Source organism: Stegodyphus dumicola, chromosome X1 (genome assembly GCF_044657685.1).
Source record: "Stegodyphus dumicola isolate Sdum_Otavi_A_Nest chromosome X1, ASM4465768v1".
In the NCBI taxonomy this organism is placed as follows: Eukaryota; Metazoa; Arthropoda; class Arachnida; order Araneae; family Eresidae; genus Stegodyphus; species Stegodyphus dumicola.
The window spans coordinates 111,793,971-111,812,360 of NC_140780.1; the positions used below are offsets into that span (position 1 = coordinate 111,793,971).

An 18,390-nucleotide genomic window follows, 5' to 3' on the forward strand; every position below is an offset into this window, starting at 1 on the left:
AACAAGGGAAATCTGGTCCCTGCAATACTTCATCGATGGCATTCAGGATCCTGAGATACAGAAAGCCCTGTGAATGATGATTTCAAGGATCTAGAAAGCACTTTACACCATAAAATTCTCTATGGTAGAAAATGCCTGCTTCCCAAAGATCATGCATCATTGACCTGGCTCTAAAATTTCAAGAATACTGAAGGCCATATACCCAGAGACTTCAGGAACATGATATCACTGTTCATCATCAGAAAGGATCGGCACGTGGAAACGTCAACTGCTCAGAAAGCTGCCAGTATTCATTCGAGGTTGATGCAAAATACGAGCTGGTTAATCTGGTAGTATGTCAAATTACAAATTCAGTATTGTCTGACCCAGATCCAAGGAGTGACAAATAAGTCGAATAAGACCAGTTGGAAGATGACAACATGAAACTAAAAATTGACTTAATGGAGTCAGTTTCATCAGGTAGAAAACCTACATAACAGAGCATATTGATCTATATTCGTATTACAAAACAATATTGGGTTGCCTGGGACTCGCTTCACATTTGAAATGGTGTCTTTTATTGGAAGTTTGAAATGGATGAAAAGGTATTCCAGTGGCAGATGTTACATCCAAGATCTCTGATCTCAGACATCTTTAAAGAGCTGTATAGCAGTTTGACAGACACTACTTCAGAATAAGGAAGACTTAGTTCAGAAAACGCTTCTGTTGGAGTAAAGCAAGGGCTGATGTAGAAAAGTGGTGCCAATATTGTGATGCCTGTGTTGGCTGGAAATGACAGAAAAAACTCAACCGAAGGAATTTGTAACTTTACAGTGTAGGAGTGCCTTTTGAACACATTGCATTTGACATGATGGGACCTTTGCCATGAACTGTTGATGGCTACAAACACATCTTCTTTGTCATTGTTTACTTTTGCAAGGGGCCTGAAGCATATTCTATCTCTATTCTGTCTATTTGTAAACTGTCACGTTAGCAGAGGTAATGATACAGCTTTGGATTCCCAAGTTTGGAGTGCCTCTTCAGTTACATTCTGATCAAAGAAGGACTTTTATCTTGCCTGTAATCAACAAACTCTGCAAACTAGTTGACATGTACAAAACCCAAATGACACTTTTACATCCACAGTCATATGGTATGGTAGAGAGTATTAACCCTTAGGACTTTTATGTCGAGTGCGGCTTGACATTGTATTTCTTATGCCAACTCCTTTGGCAAGCTAGACTCGACTTTATGCATTGTAATTTCTAAAATAATTTTAAACGTTTAAATCTTTTTTCTTTCAAATATTTTGTAATATGTAAATAAAAACTAAATTTATTATGTTTAACCAAATTAGATAATTTTAAATTCATTTTAGTATAATTTTAACATATGTAAAGTGTGGCTTGACATAGATTTCTTACATCAACTCCTTTGTCGAGCTAGACTCGACACATGGTATTACATACATGTACATGGTATTCCTAAAATAATTGAAAATGTTCAAAACTGTTTTTTTTTTCTTTCAAATTTTTTGTACTTTGTGAATAAAGTCTAAATTTATTACATTTGACCAATTTATATTATTTTAAATTCTTTTTAGTAGTATATTTACATTAGGATCAAAAGAGTCATTTGTAGTGTGGTGTAGTAGACGAACATGCCACACAAAACCTCTGTTGTATTTTAGGGTTGAAATGACTCCAAACTCAAGTTATAAAACAATAGCAAGAATAATAAAACAATAGCGAGATTTTAATAAAAATATAAATGTAAGAAGTTAGGATTACATCAATCTGGTACGTGAGTAACGTTTAATCCAATAGTACTTCTAAGCATTTCCATACACACTCACTGAGGTATTCATCTACGTTCTATTGAAACAACCTCGCTTCACAATGCTTGTCACAAACCTTGACTCTCCCATTGCTTGTCATATGCTGAATCGTAGCAAGAATATACTGTACGGTAGCAATGTCCAAAACGCATTCATCACAGTAGCGCTGTCTTCAGGAAAGCAAGCTCCCTACAATCTGTTGATCATAAGAAAAGCTCTTGCCACTTAGTTTGCAGCTGTCTGTTGCCGTAGAAACTAGCCTTGACCCATTTTCCATAGGGGTGTCTTGAAGATGAATGGTAAACTCTTTTTTCCCTCAGCCAGTAGTCGCCAAAAACAAAATAACAATAAAGCAACACTAGCCCTGTTGCTATAACGACAGCCACCCACCAGACACTGTGGCAGGGACTGTTCTTCTCATAGACGGACAGTATGCGTTAGAGAAAAATAGTATTTTTTGTCGTCTTTGATATTTTGTGTACATAAAAACATATGTTTTAATTAAATAATAATAATAATTGAACTGTTATATTTATTTATTTTATGTGCTAATAAGTATAAAAATATATATGCCTCGAATCAAGAGAAAACAATCATTCACCAATGAATATGAAAGTAGTGATGACGAATGTATGACTCAAATAGATAATGAACTTGAGTGACTGGAAGATGATATAAATTTTACAAAAGCGTCTGAGCTATTGTTTTCGGTTCCTTTTTAAACTGAGACTAATTCTGATGAAGAAATTATTGTAGAGGAAATTTAGAAGAAAAAACACTCAAAAGACGGGGACAAGGACAGAAAGAGAAAGCAACTATCTGGATTTCGTAAACCAAAAATTTATGGAAAATTATATACCTCTTGAAAATTTGGTAATTGATGAATCTACAATCTCGTTCAAGGAGAAGTAAACTTTCTCATGTCTAACCCTAAAAAAACCAACAAAATGGGAACTTTGAGTTTGTGCTGTAGCAAATTCTAAGACAAGTTATTTATATAAATTTGTTCCATATTATGGTAAAATTACAACATATGGATTAATTAGATCAGATCTTAATTTCACTAGGTGACCACCAGCGGCCAATACGGGATACAAAGTTAAATTTAAATATCTCCAATCAAATATCACCCTATATTATGCATCATCTAATTATCAAGTAGACTACCAAAAATAACAACATTTACAAAGAAATTTCAAACAACTACAAGTTTCTTTTGGGCCCATTGGCGGCCAGGCGTTGAAGACGCTGAACACTGGTAGTTCGTTCCGAGGTTCGAATACTGCGAACAGGCTGGCTGCATGGGTGTTTTTGTGGTTTTTCCCATGTGTAACGTGTATACGAGCCAGTTTCCTTTAGAAAGTCCTCCATGAAGGCATCCCTCCGCTCGAGGTTTTGCCGTAATTAAATAACCTAACCTAACCTTAATTTCACTAGCAAAATTGTGATGCAGCTCTATCGAAATTTATGAAATTCGATTCCTGAAGGTAAAGGGTATCATATTTTTACTGACAGATTTTATACGAACCCAGGTTTAGGTGCAGAACTTCTAAAGCCCAAATGCATTCTTACTGGAACAATTGTGACCAATCGAAAAGATTGCCAGAACAAATAAGGAAAACCAAAATTAGTTGTTGGAAATAAAATCACTTATAGAAAAGGAAAGACACTAGTAACATGATGTGACAAAAGCGTGGTCACAATGTTTAGTAGAAAACAATCTTCTAGTATTTCACAACCTGCCAGAAAAAGATCAAAGACGACTGAAAATGTTAGTGAAAAAAAAGTAAACAAACCAACTATCATATTAGATTATAATAAATATATGGGTGTAGTAGACTTCACTGACCAGTACGCAACATACTATTGTTTTATGAGGAAGACTTTGAAATTGTGGTGAAAGTTAATTCTTTGGGGATTGGAAACTTACATTGTGAACTTATACATTTTATTCAATGAATATGCTATGAAGTAAAATGTCAAAAAAAGATGTCACGCAGAATTTAGAGAAAATTTATTGATGAGTCTAATCAAAGACATTCGTGCTCCTACACAAAAAACCGGCCGATTGTCCACAGATGATACTATACAGTGTTTAGGTGGGAAGACTCTTTTTATTTTTTCTCATAAAAAACACAAGGACTGTATGGTATGTTTCAACTGGAAGGTCAAAGGAGAGAGAAAAGAAGCAACATTCTATCATGATACTTGTGATAGGAAGCCCGGTCTTTATCCAGGAGATTGTTTTAAAAAGCATCATACTTTGAAAAATTATAAATAATTAAGGTAAACAAATTGGTTAAATATATAAATTTGTATTTATTTACTATCGTACAACTTAACATAATCGAAAAAATATTTGTTACACACTCTGTGCTGTTACAATACAACCTTTTATTGAGACCCTCTTTTTTAGCTATTTGTAAATGAATTAAGGAGTTGTTGGTTAGTAAGAAAAAATCAACATTAAGGAGTGGAAAGGGTTAATCAAACCACCTTTCATAGCCTTCATAACACTTATGATTCCAGAAGACAACAGTACTGGGACCAGAAGCTACCTCTGTTCTTACTGGCCTCTCGCAGTGGTGTCCATAAGACTGCCAGCTAATCCTCATCCCATATGTGGTCTTTGGTTGTGACCTTCGTCTGCACATTGATTTGTCATTTGATCCTCCTTGTGATGCACCTATGTCGTCTGAGGAATACATGCATGATCTGGCATGGTTTAAAGTGGTGCAAAATTTTGCTTGGGAGTGAATGAACTTGACAACAGAGAATATGAAGACCTGATATAACAAGAGAGCATAGTTCAGCATAGGTGAGAAAGTGTGGTTGTGGAATCCGACTCGACAGAAAGGACTTTCTCCTAAACTACGTTCACCCTGGGATGATCTTTGCACAGTCCTAAAGTTCCTGAATAACATCATAATTTGGATCCATAAGTCTTCAAATTCTAAGCCTAAAGTCATTCATTATGACATTATAGCCCTTTACTATGACCATAATACATAATCTCTATAGTGCATGTAATGTAAATACTATACATAGACCATGTGCCTATGTGCACATAAATTTGCAAATTTATTTATTGATTTTGTATTTGATTTGTGGTATCTTATTTATTGAAATTATTATTTTAATATTGCATGTGGTATTCAGTTATTGATTTACCTTAGTTGTAAGTACGAGGGTTGGAACTTTAATAGTGGCAACTATTTATTTACAAGGAATACAAAAGTGATTCATGTCACCATGTTTTACAAACCTTCAATATAGTCGCCAGCATTGTGTACAACCCGTTTCCAATGATGTGGAAGTCGCAGAATACCGGTAGCAGCGCCTGTTTTGTTGATAGTTTGAATGGACTGGTCTACTGCCGCAAGAATCTAAGGAACAGTTTGGAAGCGAGTGCCACGAAGTGGTTCCTTCAAATTAGAAATTAAGTCATAGTCACGAGGGCTTAGATCTGGGGAGTACGGTGGATGGTAAAGCACTTCCCAGCCCCATCGCTTGAACAAATCAGTCACAGCTTGCGCTGCATGCGGCCGAGCATTGTCATGCAAAATGAGAGGAGCGTTCTGCAGAAAGTGTCGCCGTTTTTTTTTTCAAAGCTGGTCGGAGATTGTGCTCAAAAAATGAGCAGTAATACTGTGCAGTGACGGTCTGCTGTGGGGGAACGGTATGCGTTAGGATGACACCATCACAGTCGTACACGAAAATCACCATAACTTTCACATTGCTGGGGTTCTGATGAAATTTCGAACGTCGTGGTGACCCGTGATGACGCCATTCGTTTGATTGGCGTTTCAGTTCTGGGTGGTACGATCGGGCTCAAGTCTCATCCAGCGTAATGATACGGCATAAAAAAAGCATCTCCTTCGCGCTCATAGCGCTCCAGGTGGGTTCGGGCAGCATCGTATTGTAGCCATTTCTGCATTTCCGTCAATTGATGTGGAACCCATCGTGAAGCAGTTTTTCTCATAGACAGGCCTTCCTTCAGAATGTGCAGCACAGTCGTATGCGCTAATCCTGTTTGTCCAGCCAGCTGACGAATCATTTGGCGGCGATCACTGTCTATTAGTGCGGCAACAGCTTGCACGTCTGCATCGCTGACACTCGGACAACCTGGCCTGGCGTCTTTCTGCCACGTCTTTCACCCATCTTGCTACGGTTCTGTAAGGCAGTGCAGATTCCCCGCAAGCCTCTTGAAGCCCTTGATGACACTGTCGTGCTCTATGATCTCTGGCACATTCAATTTTTATCCAACATCGTTGTTCTTGTTTTGAAAACATCCTGACAACACTTACTTTAAACCGCGAGCTAATACAAGGATCCGTTCTTCCCGTCACTCCGCGTGCGCGTGACGTACGCAGGATGAGTCTTTTTGCTGAGAGGTAAGGTAGGTATGTAGTTTACGTGTGGTATACGCGATATTCTTTGGTTTTGTTGCGTAGCGTTTTTTCAGCTGTGTTGCCGCTATTAAAGTTCCAACCCTCGTAGAATACGCGAGCCCCTTACTATGGCCATAATACATAGTCCCCGTAGTGTATATGACGTAAATAGTATGCAGAGATCGTGGTAATATTTATATATAAATGTGTAAATTTATGCATTTATTTGCTGATTTAGCATTTGATTTATTTTATATAATTTATTCCAATTGTTGCATTGATTTGCTTTAATTCCAAGTATGTCTTCCTGTCCAGGGGTTGTACTGCCTGGGACATGCAGTCTTTGGGAAGGTGGCAATGTTACAAAATTTGTATAAATGTAAATAATGCTAGTGAGATTATATGTAAATTGCCGTACCTCTTGCATCAGTAAGTAATATGAGAAGCATCTCAGAATGCAAAGCACTGCATGAAAAATTGGGTTGCAAGGATAATTCTCTATGATTGAGACAAATGGCTATCTCAGGAAATTGGCAAGACAGTGGCATGCTAGCGATGGTTTTAGCAACTAATTTTGTCACGAAATTTGGCGAGAAATCACCAGAATTGCAAAGCTTGGCCGACCGGCATTGCGTTGTGTTCAATGTTTCTATTCATTTGAAGTGGTAACTACGGATTGTGCTGTGTCATACTGAGAAGAGTAAGAGTACTTTTGCATAAAGAGTTCCAGAACTAAAAAGTTAAATATAATCATTGGTTCTATGTGCATTCAATTCATTATGAACACATATGTATGTAACAATATTCTTCATACTCGTAATGAAATTTGTCGATTCCAGATTTCTTTTTCTTTCTTTCTTTTTTTGAAACTAAATATTTTTTATAAATGTGTGCAATTATCGCATAAGTCAGCATAAAAAGTAACCTTGCACTAGACTGTTTTGGTATTTAATATGAAATGATGTAATTAAACATATTGTCTTTATTTGCTTTAATGTATTTTTATTAATTTACTAAATGATACAAAAATGCAGCAGTAGCATGGACCACTGATTCTTAATTTCTTACTTCCACAGATCCCTATAATGTGCTCATTCCATTGTGAACCCTCATATTTAACATGACAGTCATAAATAATCCATGATTTATTGGTATTCTTTAAAATAGTGAATGTACGGGAAAGATACAATTAAGCTATTTCTACAGTCATTTTTTTAACAATATTTGCATTTTTCTATTAAAAAATAAATATGACATTTAATTAAACAACACAAATAGTTAGGAAATACAGTCAAAAGTCGTTAATCCAGACTCGTCGGGACTTCGGCGATTCCGGATTATAGATCACTAGTTTAAATCTCGTAAGATGGCATGCAGAAATTCTAAAATTAAAAATATGAAACCGTAATTTATGAAATAAAGAACAATTATGATCTAAAAGGTATCAAAATTTACAAAAAAAAAAAAAAAAAAAAGAGAGCTTAATATTTATTTGTTTACTTTATTAAACATTTCTTTCAATGTAAGTTGTTTAAGTTGCTTCGTTTTATGTGATAATACTTTCTCTTTATTTCTATAAACATACATAATTTCTTGTTCAGTTACAAAGTTCCGCCGTTTAAGTCCCGTTAATTGCTGTGCCGAGAATACCGACTAACTTGTCAATCGAAATTTTTTCGTTTTCACTAACCTCTCTGTTACATTCTTCATGTCTTTATCCATTTTTTGCAGCAATTCCACTTTTTGTTTGTTGGACATCGAAACATACTTTCGTTTTGTAGATCCTTTGGAAGTTCCAGCATCCGAAATTCTATTTGACATAATCGAAAGTTCAAGTTTACTTTTATAAAATTGCTCTTACAGTCTGCAAAAAATAATAAGCGGGATCCAATTCGAAGATTAAGGAACAACGCAATCATTAACATTAACTGAAATAGATAATTAGATAATTTTAGCTTACACCGTCCGTTATACATTAAACGCGCAGGCGAAAACGTATTCTGCACTTGCGCACACGCATATGCACAGTAGTCAAGGTCTTACGCGCCCCCGTAAAACGCCTGTGCGCATGTGCCAACGCGGCGCATGCGCAGAAAGTTTTTAGCTTTGAGGTCCGGATTATGGGTGTCCGAATTAACGACTTTTGACTGTATTGATCTTAAATAAACAAGTACTATAATACTAACTTTTTAATAAAACAGGTGATATCACACTTCATTTGACAGGGTTGGATGTTATATCTTATGTGTGAAAATTGTAGCCTCAGTCTTGATTCTGTGTTTCCAAACAGTATATGTATTTATTTTTAATATGAAATAAAGATGAAAAGTTTCTGTCATAGAAAGAAATAATTTTGAAAAGCAGAAAATTTTGGGGGCTGTTGTGGACAGTTAAGAAAAATCTTTCCATAAGCAAGTCAAGAAGTCTGGAAGAGATTCTTGTAGAATTATTAGTTTCTCTGTTGATGTGAATCCTTGTCAAAGATGTCAACCAAGAATGGATATACAATCCAGTTATTGTTTTTATCAGAGGCAAGAGAAGTTTCACAGATACTTTATTTCAAATGTTGTATATGCTGAGTAATAAGCATTGTGTCCTTTTCAAATGTATGCTCTATATTAGAATGAAGAAATATGTTTAGTTTTGGAAATCCTTCAAAATTCTGCTTCAGTACTAGCATTCTTCAACTTTTAACTTTTTAGCATTTGCATCTGTTTTTTCTTCAGCTTGGAAAGCTGTGCTTCCTGAAAATAAGATTTATCACATTTAAATGAGTGAAAATGTCTGATAGATATGCCAGTTGAAGAGAACTGTAAAATGAATTCAGATGATCATTGACCTGAAATTCCCTTTGATTGAAAAAAATGTCATATCTTATCTCTTAGTTTCTAGAAGCAAGACTTAAACTTCCAAAAGCAGGACCAAACTTTGCTTTATGACAGACTGTGAACCTAACTGTGTCACAGAAATTGATAATATTTAGTGTCCATATTGTTTCAAAGTTGCTTTAAAAATTTGTAATTTAGCAATTTGCTGTAAAGGAAACTGATAATTCTAATCGCTTCATTTAGAGTCTGCAGTAGTTTTTCTAATATCTTCTAGAAACCAGAGCTTTTCTTTGTAAGTAATGCTGATTGAAAACTACTGAAGGTTGAGACTTCTTTAATTTACATTCATGATTCAGAAAAGTGTCCAGTCATTCATTGAGCTCCATCTGCACTTCTGCCTGTGGATTTTATCTAGTCAGTATTGTGAAGTGTAATAAACTCATTTAAGCGACTAAATATATCATCAGTCATCGTGTGAGTGAGTGGATGTAATGATGAAAAGTAAGTCCTTCTTTACATTTCTGTCACTCAGACGCCTAGTGCAAAAAAAATCTCATGACTGTGTAAAGACAGCCATGCCACTTCGGGAGTTCGAGGACTTTTCGGCGTAGCCATTTCGTTTTTTCTCTTTCGCTGGTAGCTGATTTGCCATAGCTGTTTAGTATTCACGTGGAAAGCAAATGCATAATAAAGGTTGTTTATAATATACAGTACAAAGTCCGTAATCAGGACTCGCCCTGACTTTGGCGAGTTCGGATTAAGGGTTTTTCTGGATTATAGATCATCAATTTAAATCTGGTAAGAAGATGGCATGCAGAAATTATAAAATTAAAAATATGAAACTGTAATTTATGAAATAAAGAGCAATTATGATCTAAAGGATATCAAAATGTACAAAAAAAAAAGCTTTATATTTATTTGTTTGCTTTATTAAATGTTTCTTTCAATGTAAGTTGTTTAAGTTGCTTCGTTTTTTGTGCAAAACGCGCATGCGTAAAGCATAAACAAAAAATTTTTTTTGTGGCTTTGAGGTATGGATTATAGATCATTCCGGATAATGGACGTCTGGATTACAGACTTTGTACTGTATATAATTGCCTACAAATATGGGATATAAAGAAGTTACACATAGTTAGAAAATTATGTCAATATCAAATAGAACTGATTTATGACATTTCATAATTATGGGCTAGTAAACCTCTGATATAACAGAAGTAATAGTATCATTTCTAAAATTTTGCAGGTGTAATACAGTAAAAAGTCCGAAATCCAGACGTCCATTATCTGGTATCATCTAAAATCCAGACCTCAAAGCCTTAAACTTTTTTTTTTCAATCAATGCTTTACGCATGCACATTTGATTTTTTCTTCCATAATAAAGCATGGGGAGATTTTCACTTAAAAATTCCGATTCTTAATTTCACTTAGGCACTAAATAAAATCCATTGTTAAGAAAAAACAATCATGTAAGCATAAATTTGTGAGATTAATAATTTGGCTCCATAGCTGAGTATCTACTTGGCATATATCTCAAACTGAAACAATCACCTATTTTATATCCCTGACGCCAACCTGGTGAGTCATTATTTATTATATTTTGCTTTCATCACTGCATGTTTATCAAAACATGACAGCTTCAGTAATAACTCATGCAGTGATGTCTAAACTTAGTAATTGAATAACCAGAGTATGACAACCTTTTATGATAACATTACACTTGGCGATGATTATAGATTTTAAATGCTCTAAGAAATGTTGACGAGGAAAAATTCAACAAAAATTTCTTTTGATATGCTAAAAATAGATTTTGTTAATGAAACTTTTAGGCTAAAAGATTACATTTAGTGCTATTTTAACTAAGAATACCTGATATGTTAATCACCATAAACCCAGAAGCGGCGGCAGAATATGCCGGCATCAGACGGCAGAATTTGGGGAAGACGAAATTTTTGGAATTTGGGGAAGCACCGAGTGGCAAAAAAACTGAATGAGAAATATTTATGATTTAGGGAAAGCACTGGGATCCAAAGTTCAGGCACAGTGAAAATTTAAAACTTAAGAAAGCACTTTGTAGCAGAATTTAGGACCCGTAGAGACTGCACCAGGCGGTATTGAGCGCTGGGCCTAGATAAAGCCTTAAGTATATGTGGGAGTTTATTTATTAAGGACTCAGATTAGTTTGAAGCATGTGCAAAAAATAAACATAGGTATAGTAAATAACTAAACTAATACAATTGAGGCTTAATTCAGTACGCAATAGGAGCAAGACAAAATTTAGCGAAACAATTTGGCTTTCGTTGATTGATACACACGATTGATACTTTCGTTGATACACAGCCAATAATGTATAATGGATGCTATTAAGTTAGGCTAAAATTATCTTTACTGATTCAAAGGCATTTCAATTAATGTAGCAGACTGCACTGCTCCCTGATCTTCTAATTTGATCCACCTTATTATATTTTTGCAGACTTATTACAGCAATTTTATAAAAACTAAGCTTGAACTTTCGATTATGTCGAAAAGAGTTTCCATTTCTGGAGTTGCCAAAGGATCTACAAAGCAAAACCATGTTTCAATGTCCATTAAACAAAAAGTGGAATTGCTGCAAAAAATGGATAAAGGCATATCCGTTTCAAAATTATGTGAGGAGTATGGCATTGGAAAGTCCACTGTATATGACACAAGAAAAAGAAAAATGAACTTTTTGAATTTTTTGTGGAAGCATCTTAAACAACTTACATTAAAAGAAATGTTTAATAAAGTAAACAAATAAATATTGAGCTTTCTTTTGTAAATTTTGATAGCCTTTAGATCATAATTGTTCTTTATTTCATAAATTACGATTTCATATTTTTAATTGTATAATTTCAGCATGCCATCTTACCAGATTTAAATTGATGATCTATTATCCGGAAAAATCCCAAATCTGGAATCGATGAAGTCCCGACCAGTCCGGATTGTGAGCTTTCCGGATTGTGGACATGTATTTACATGGTTCATCAAAATTTCTTGAAATTTTAATTAGTTCAATGAAATCATTCATACAAGCTGGAAATCCACATTTTTATGAAATCTTAATTGAAAATGAAATTACTTTGGAATTAGCATATTACTCTCTTAAAATTGATATATATATACACAATGATAAGTTAACTTTTATATCCTGCATAACAATATATTTGCATAAAATTGTATGCGGCCCACCAGTGGCCGAGCGGTAAAGATGCTGAACACTGGTAGTTTGGTCCGAGGTTCGAATCCCACGAACGGGCTGGCTGCATGGGCATTTTTGTGGTTTTTCCTATGTGTAACGTGTGTACGAGCCAGTTTCCCTTAGAAAGTCCTCCACAAAGGCAGGTAGCCCTCATGTGCTTTGTGATAATTAAATAATCCAAATTAAATAATAAAATTGTATGCAAAAGCATTTTATATATAGTTAAAAAAATTTTAATACAAGGAATTTGCCTAAATGTAAACATTAATTAACAAACCATGTGGTTCTTCAAATTGCAAAAGTTTAGAAACATGTATTACTATAACTTTGGTTGCCGAGCAGATTTTTGCGTGCAATTTATTTTAAAATAGTTGCGAGAAATCAAGTCATAATATAATATTCAAAGAAATTAACTTTTTTAATTTTTTGAAGACGTACGCCTCAAGGACCTTATACATCTCAATATACCTTAAAAATGGTCGAATAGTTTCGAACTCTCAGAATAATTTCCTTTCTGCAATGATTGTGACATTATATTATGTTTACTATTATTCTCATTTTTAAAGTTTTATAATTATATTTTGTATTAATTATGAATGTTTTTAGTTACTGATTTGAATTTAACTAAATACTGTGGATCATTTATCATATTTTAATATATTTTAATAATTCTAGATGATGTATCTAGTTGCAAAAGCTTTTTCTTTTAAAATTGAAGACTATCAGAGGTGTACAATAGGTAAACAAATTATTAAACTGAATAAACTTAATAATAAAATATGGCAAGATAATACATGATATAGATGTGCAAAGAAAAATGTCATAATATAGATGTGCAAAGAAAAATGTCTTGACTATATTATAGGTAAACAGAATTATTAAATTAAATAATCTTAAAAATAATATGGCAGGGCATAATAGTCATATAAAGAAAAATATGTCTTGACAGCGAATCAGCTCAACAGTGAAATGGCTATATCGAAAGGGCTGTGGCAAATAGTCCAATTCCCACATAGGGGGCTAAACTGGTCCTTATTATTATGATTAAGAAATGTTTTAACTAAAAGGAAAAGGCATGCTGTATCCTGCAAAGCCATACTATAATCATGTACAGCAAATATGAAATCTTTTTGTATGCAAAAGGTTTTGCTGATATCCAAATAAAGATGTATGATTTGATGCAGAGGATTTATGGATTATGGTCTTCATTTTTTGAAGGATTTTGCAAAGTACCACTTGTCTCAAATTCTTTAGTCATTTTTTCATGCAACGGATGCTCTTCATTAATTAAATCTCTCATTAAGCTGACAAAAAGTTTGCAAAGCTGCAGCTATTCTGCTTGCAAAAACTTCATGCACATTATCATTAAAATGAAAAAGTGCCCAGAATTTTTGGTTAAAATTCAAGATTTGTTGTTTAAAATACTTTTGGTGAGTGAAATTTTTAAAAAAAATTTTTGGTAATCAAATATTAATTGATATCTCTTTTTGAAATGCAGGGTTACTATAAAGACACAGTAGAATTTGTTTTTGAAAGTCGTAATGAATGTAAAAATTTTTGGAAGAAATGCATCGAAAATCATGCCTTTTTCCGTTGCTCTGAGGTAAAACGGTTGCCTCGTCAGAAGACTCGAATATTTAGCCGAGGTTCATCTTTCAGGTATTCTTTTTTCTTCTTTGTATTTGAATATTTATTCATATTAAAATGTATAAATGACCTGTGCATAGTTTAACACAAAATGACATTTAAAAAGTGTTTATACCAGATATATATTTTCAGAATAATCTTTTGCATCTGGTCCCATCTCGTTGAGATCTGCTGTCATTTTATTGATACAATTACTTCTTATAAATATAAAAATACTTTGTGATGAAAGTATTAAAAGTTAGAAATGAAGGGATGTGAGACATAAGAAAGAAACTGCATTCGTTAAAGTGGCCAATTTTTTGAAAATCTACCAGATTCTATAAAAATGAATGGAGAATTTTCTGTAAATGATCACTTGTATGAAATTCATAGTAATCATTTCCCTTACAAAGGAAGCCTACCACTGGTCAAACAAATAAGACCAATTAGTAAATAAGTTCATACAGTCTAGCTGATTATCAAGTAATTTTCCTAGCTGTGCAGCCCGTCATAGATAATAATATAGTTTAAGTTTTATGATTAAATAAAATGAATTTTCTTTTCCATAGAAAATAGACAGTAATGCCTTTTCTTTTTGTTAACCCGTACAAAAACTTAAAAGTACTTTCTGCATTAATTGAAACTCTGGATGCAAAAGGTACTGCATATTCAGCTCCTTCTGAATCATTGCTGAACACTAGTAGTTCTGACCTGGGTGATCCACACATGGGTGTTTTCATGGTTTTCCTCATGCGTAACATGTATATGAGCCAGTTTCCCATACAAAGTCCCCCATGAATGCATTCCTCCCCGTCGGCAGGTAGCCCTAAAGTGCAATGCCATAATAAACTAAACCGAACCATCTAAATCTTTGGGGGTTAGAATGGTTTTTTTAAACTATTATCTAAAAGATCCTAATTCATAAGCTGCTCATCAAAAACATAACATCATATTTAATAGTTAAATTATTTATTTGTTCAAAACTTTGTTAGCTTCTGCTGTTCAGATTTGCTGTAAAGTGATGCTGGGGCACAAAAATTTTTTTATTTGTATCTTAAAGTGAAGGAGCTTTACTAGCTCTTCTTTAGGTGTAATACCTTTTTATTTGCAATATAAAATTGTTGATGAATTTTATTAAGAGAATTGCTTAATCGCCTGTTCCCGTTAAACTGTATGATGAATGATTTTTCTCCGTTTAGTGCATTAATTATTAAATCAAAGCTCTGGGGTTTAAAGCAAGTCTCTGAAAATTGCTGCCCTTGACTAATTTTTGTGCAACCCTAGCTTCAATGTGTGTGTGGGGGGGAAGTATGTAATTATAATATATTAATAAAAACTGGAATTTCACACAATATTGAGGCATATATACAACCTCAGGTGCTCTGTCAGGTTAAGGATTATCTTTATAAAAATGCTTTCTTAACTGACACTGAGAGAGTGCTAGCCCAATTATAGATACAACTAGCAGGAATTCAGTGAAACTCAGCTGTAAAGTAAAAATGATTCAGTGAAGTGGTTATCTAATTTTAGAAATATTTCCCTGTGTGTCTTCAGGAAAGCTGGAAATCTGCATCTTGTAAGTTTTCCATGTCTGGAAGTACATATAGTGTGAACCACTTTTCTCATACATGTTGGGGAAGAAACAACAGGTTTTCATCAGCTATTACCACAATTTCCTTATGTTCCTTTTATTTTTTAAAGAATTTTTGTATTAGGTAAGATTTTATGTGATGACTTTGGCCTACTTGAAGTACTGAGTTTGACTTGCCTGTCTAAAGAATATTTGCATCAAATTTAGCTAAGATTTTCTCATTAAATTTTTGTTTGTGAGGTTCTAAATATCTTCTGTTTAATTATAACTATCCTATTGAAATTTTAGTCTGAAACATTTTTCATATTTTAAATGGCATTTACTATATACTGAAACATTTTTCATATTTTAAATAGCATTTACTATATAATATACATCTCATATATTATGTATTTGTATATTCAGAATTTTCTGTTGGTCCAAGCCTGGGTTATTGTTTCATGCACTGGTTAATATACTTTGTGGATATACTGTTAAAATAAAATATAGACCATCTCTTAGTTCCTTTGATTTACTTTGAAAATGCAGCTTCAAATGACATTTTTATTTGGCAAAGGCATTTTTTTGTTCTTCTGAAAATCATATCAGTGTGTAAGAAATGTTTGCACCAAATTAAGTTGTTGTCCCAAAGAAATTGTGGCTATCAAGAAAAATGGCTGCTGTTTAATTACGGTCCCTTTTGTATTTTACTACTTTAAAGAAAAGCTACTCTAAATAAAGTGCGGTATAATTTTAATTTTTAATGGAATGTTTTTTAAAATAAAATTAGGAATGTTTTTTAAAATAAAAATTTAAATGATATTGTATGTATAATAAATTTCTAGTATTCATATATTCGCATAATAAAGAATTTTCAGTCAGTTAACATCAAACATGTTAATTTCATGTGGTAATTAGCACATTATTCTAAAGAACTAAGCTCTGATTTTCCTTCCACTTCAAGTGTGAGGTAATATTGATATTAATTTTTTAACTTGGTAAGACTTTCGATTAAGATTTTGTATTTTCTGTTATAATATACAGAGTGTGTAGAAAATATAAAATGTAGGTACATTTCCGTTTTGCCAGCACAAACAATAAAGTAGTCAATAATGGTACAACTGATGCCAAACGGAATATCTTTGCTGGTAACCTTTTATGCTTCATTTTCAAAACAAGTCACAGCCATTTCTTATCAGATTGATTGTTTCTTTCAATACTGGCATACGATTACATAGAATTTTTACCAGACAGTTCAATTTTATGCCCTTAGGCCATTTGTGGTAATTAAGTCAATTAGGATGCAATCACACAATTAGGATGCAATTCACCAGAAAGCAAAAATAAAGAAAAGGCAAAATCTTTAGCAGTCTTGCTTAAAGGAGAGGAGATCTTTGGCGAACGCCGTTTCCTCCAGTCCGTGAGGAAGGCAAAATCAAGAGCAAAATATTCATCAATTCTAATGAGAATGCGCTAGTGAAGTAAAGCACTACAGTTTCACATAATTTCTGAGTAAGCTATTCGTATGAACTGAAATAATTCTTGCATTTAAACTAGTATTCCAAATTAAGATTTAACTTGAAATTAATGTAGTTAATTACTGAGAGAATTAGATTTTTAAAGCACAGTTTACGTGAGATGAGATCACTAGGGGTCACGTGATAAGAACCGGCGAATCAGGATGTTGAACCATGAAAGCATAGTAAATTCTTAAATTAATGTCTGTTGACAAAGTTATTGTCTTTATTTATTGGCTTTTTACAAAATTTTAAAACATATTAAAATGTTTATGCCTTCAAAATAATAATTCATAGAACTAACTTTTGTCAACATTTTTTATTTGTATACTGTATGTTGTCGTCAACAAAGTCTGCTTGGCGAGATTTGCGCTGGCAAAACGGAAAAGTACCAAAATGTGTGATAGATTTTTTTTTATGCTTGATGTAATAAATCTAAATCTTAGATCGTAATTTTAAGTATTTTTTAAATGCAATACACAGATATTTAAATTTTTATATTGACAATTTGGATGATCGTTATTCTTTAGATATTTTTACCTTTCCATTAGATATAGTGGTCGGACGCAAAAGCAGATGGTAGAATATGTCAGGGAGAACTATGTCAAGCGTCAACCATTTCAAAGGTAAGCATGGAAAAATTAGAATGATTGATGAATATATTTCTGAATTATATTTCGGTGATTCTATTGCTTTATACAGTGTCTACTGGAAAAACTTATCAAAACTAAATAAAAATAAAAGCAAAAGAGGTGTGCATTTATTTTGCACTGGTTTGCAAAACTTATGGACTAACAGCATTCCATGAGATGGCATGCAACAAATGCAATGCAAAGTTTATAGGGTTATGTAATTAAAGGTGAGTAGTAAAATTACAGTCATATGTAAATTTTTAACTAGTGATGCAGTATGTGACTTAAAAGTTTTAAATGGAATAAAAGCAATTTTTCCAGGTAAAGATAGGAAATAGGAAACATGTGTGAAACACTTTTTATGAAGTTCTAACAAATTGTTATTGTATTACAGAAGACACAGTTTCTTTTAGAACATGTCAAATTATGTTATACATACTAAGCTGGAAAAATGGTTAAATTTCAGTTCAGCCAAAAATTTTGGTATATCTTTTAATCTTACTCTATGTGTATGAAAGATTCTCCAAAACAAGATAAGTGCTGTTAGAAAGAAAATGAGTAGTCTTCCACAGGAAACATTGCCAGGGAATGATGAATATATAGTTATGCAGGCCAAAAGATGTTCATGCCTAGCTGCAGGCAGTATTTCAAACCAAATACTGATGGTTACATGGCATGATGGTACTGTTTTTGAAGAACCACTTAATGCTCACAAATTTGAAAGTCAGAATTTTTTAATCTAGCTCACAAGAGCTTTTTTTGCCCTAGTGGTAGAGGATTCCATTCCTATTAC

At 33.5% G+C, this 18,390-nt stretch overlaps 1 protein-coding gene across 3 annotated transcripts in view; it reads left to right on the forward strand.

Annotated features, from left to right (window-relative positions):
• Window positions 1-18,390, forward strand: part of Cdep (Chondrocyte-derived ezrin-like domain containing protein) — a 295,887-nt gene that overhangs the window by 95,825 nt on the left and 181,672 nt on the right. For all 3 annotated transcript variants that reach the window (XM_085807133.1, XM_085807131.1, XM_085807132.1), the window contains 2 exons: window positions 13,751-13,911; window positions 17,517-17,591. In XM_085807133.1, the coding sequence (XP_085663259.1) occupies window positions 13,751-13,911; window positions 17,517-17,591 (236 nt within the window). The remainder of the gene's footprint in view (window positions 1-13,750; window positions 13,912-17,516; window positions 17,592-18,390) is intronic.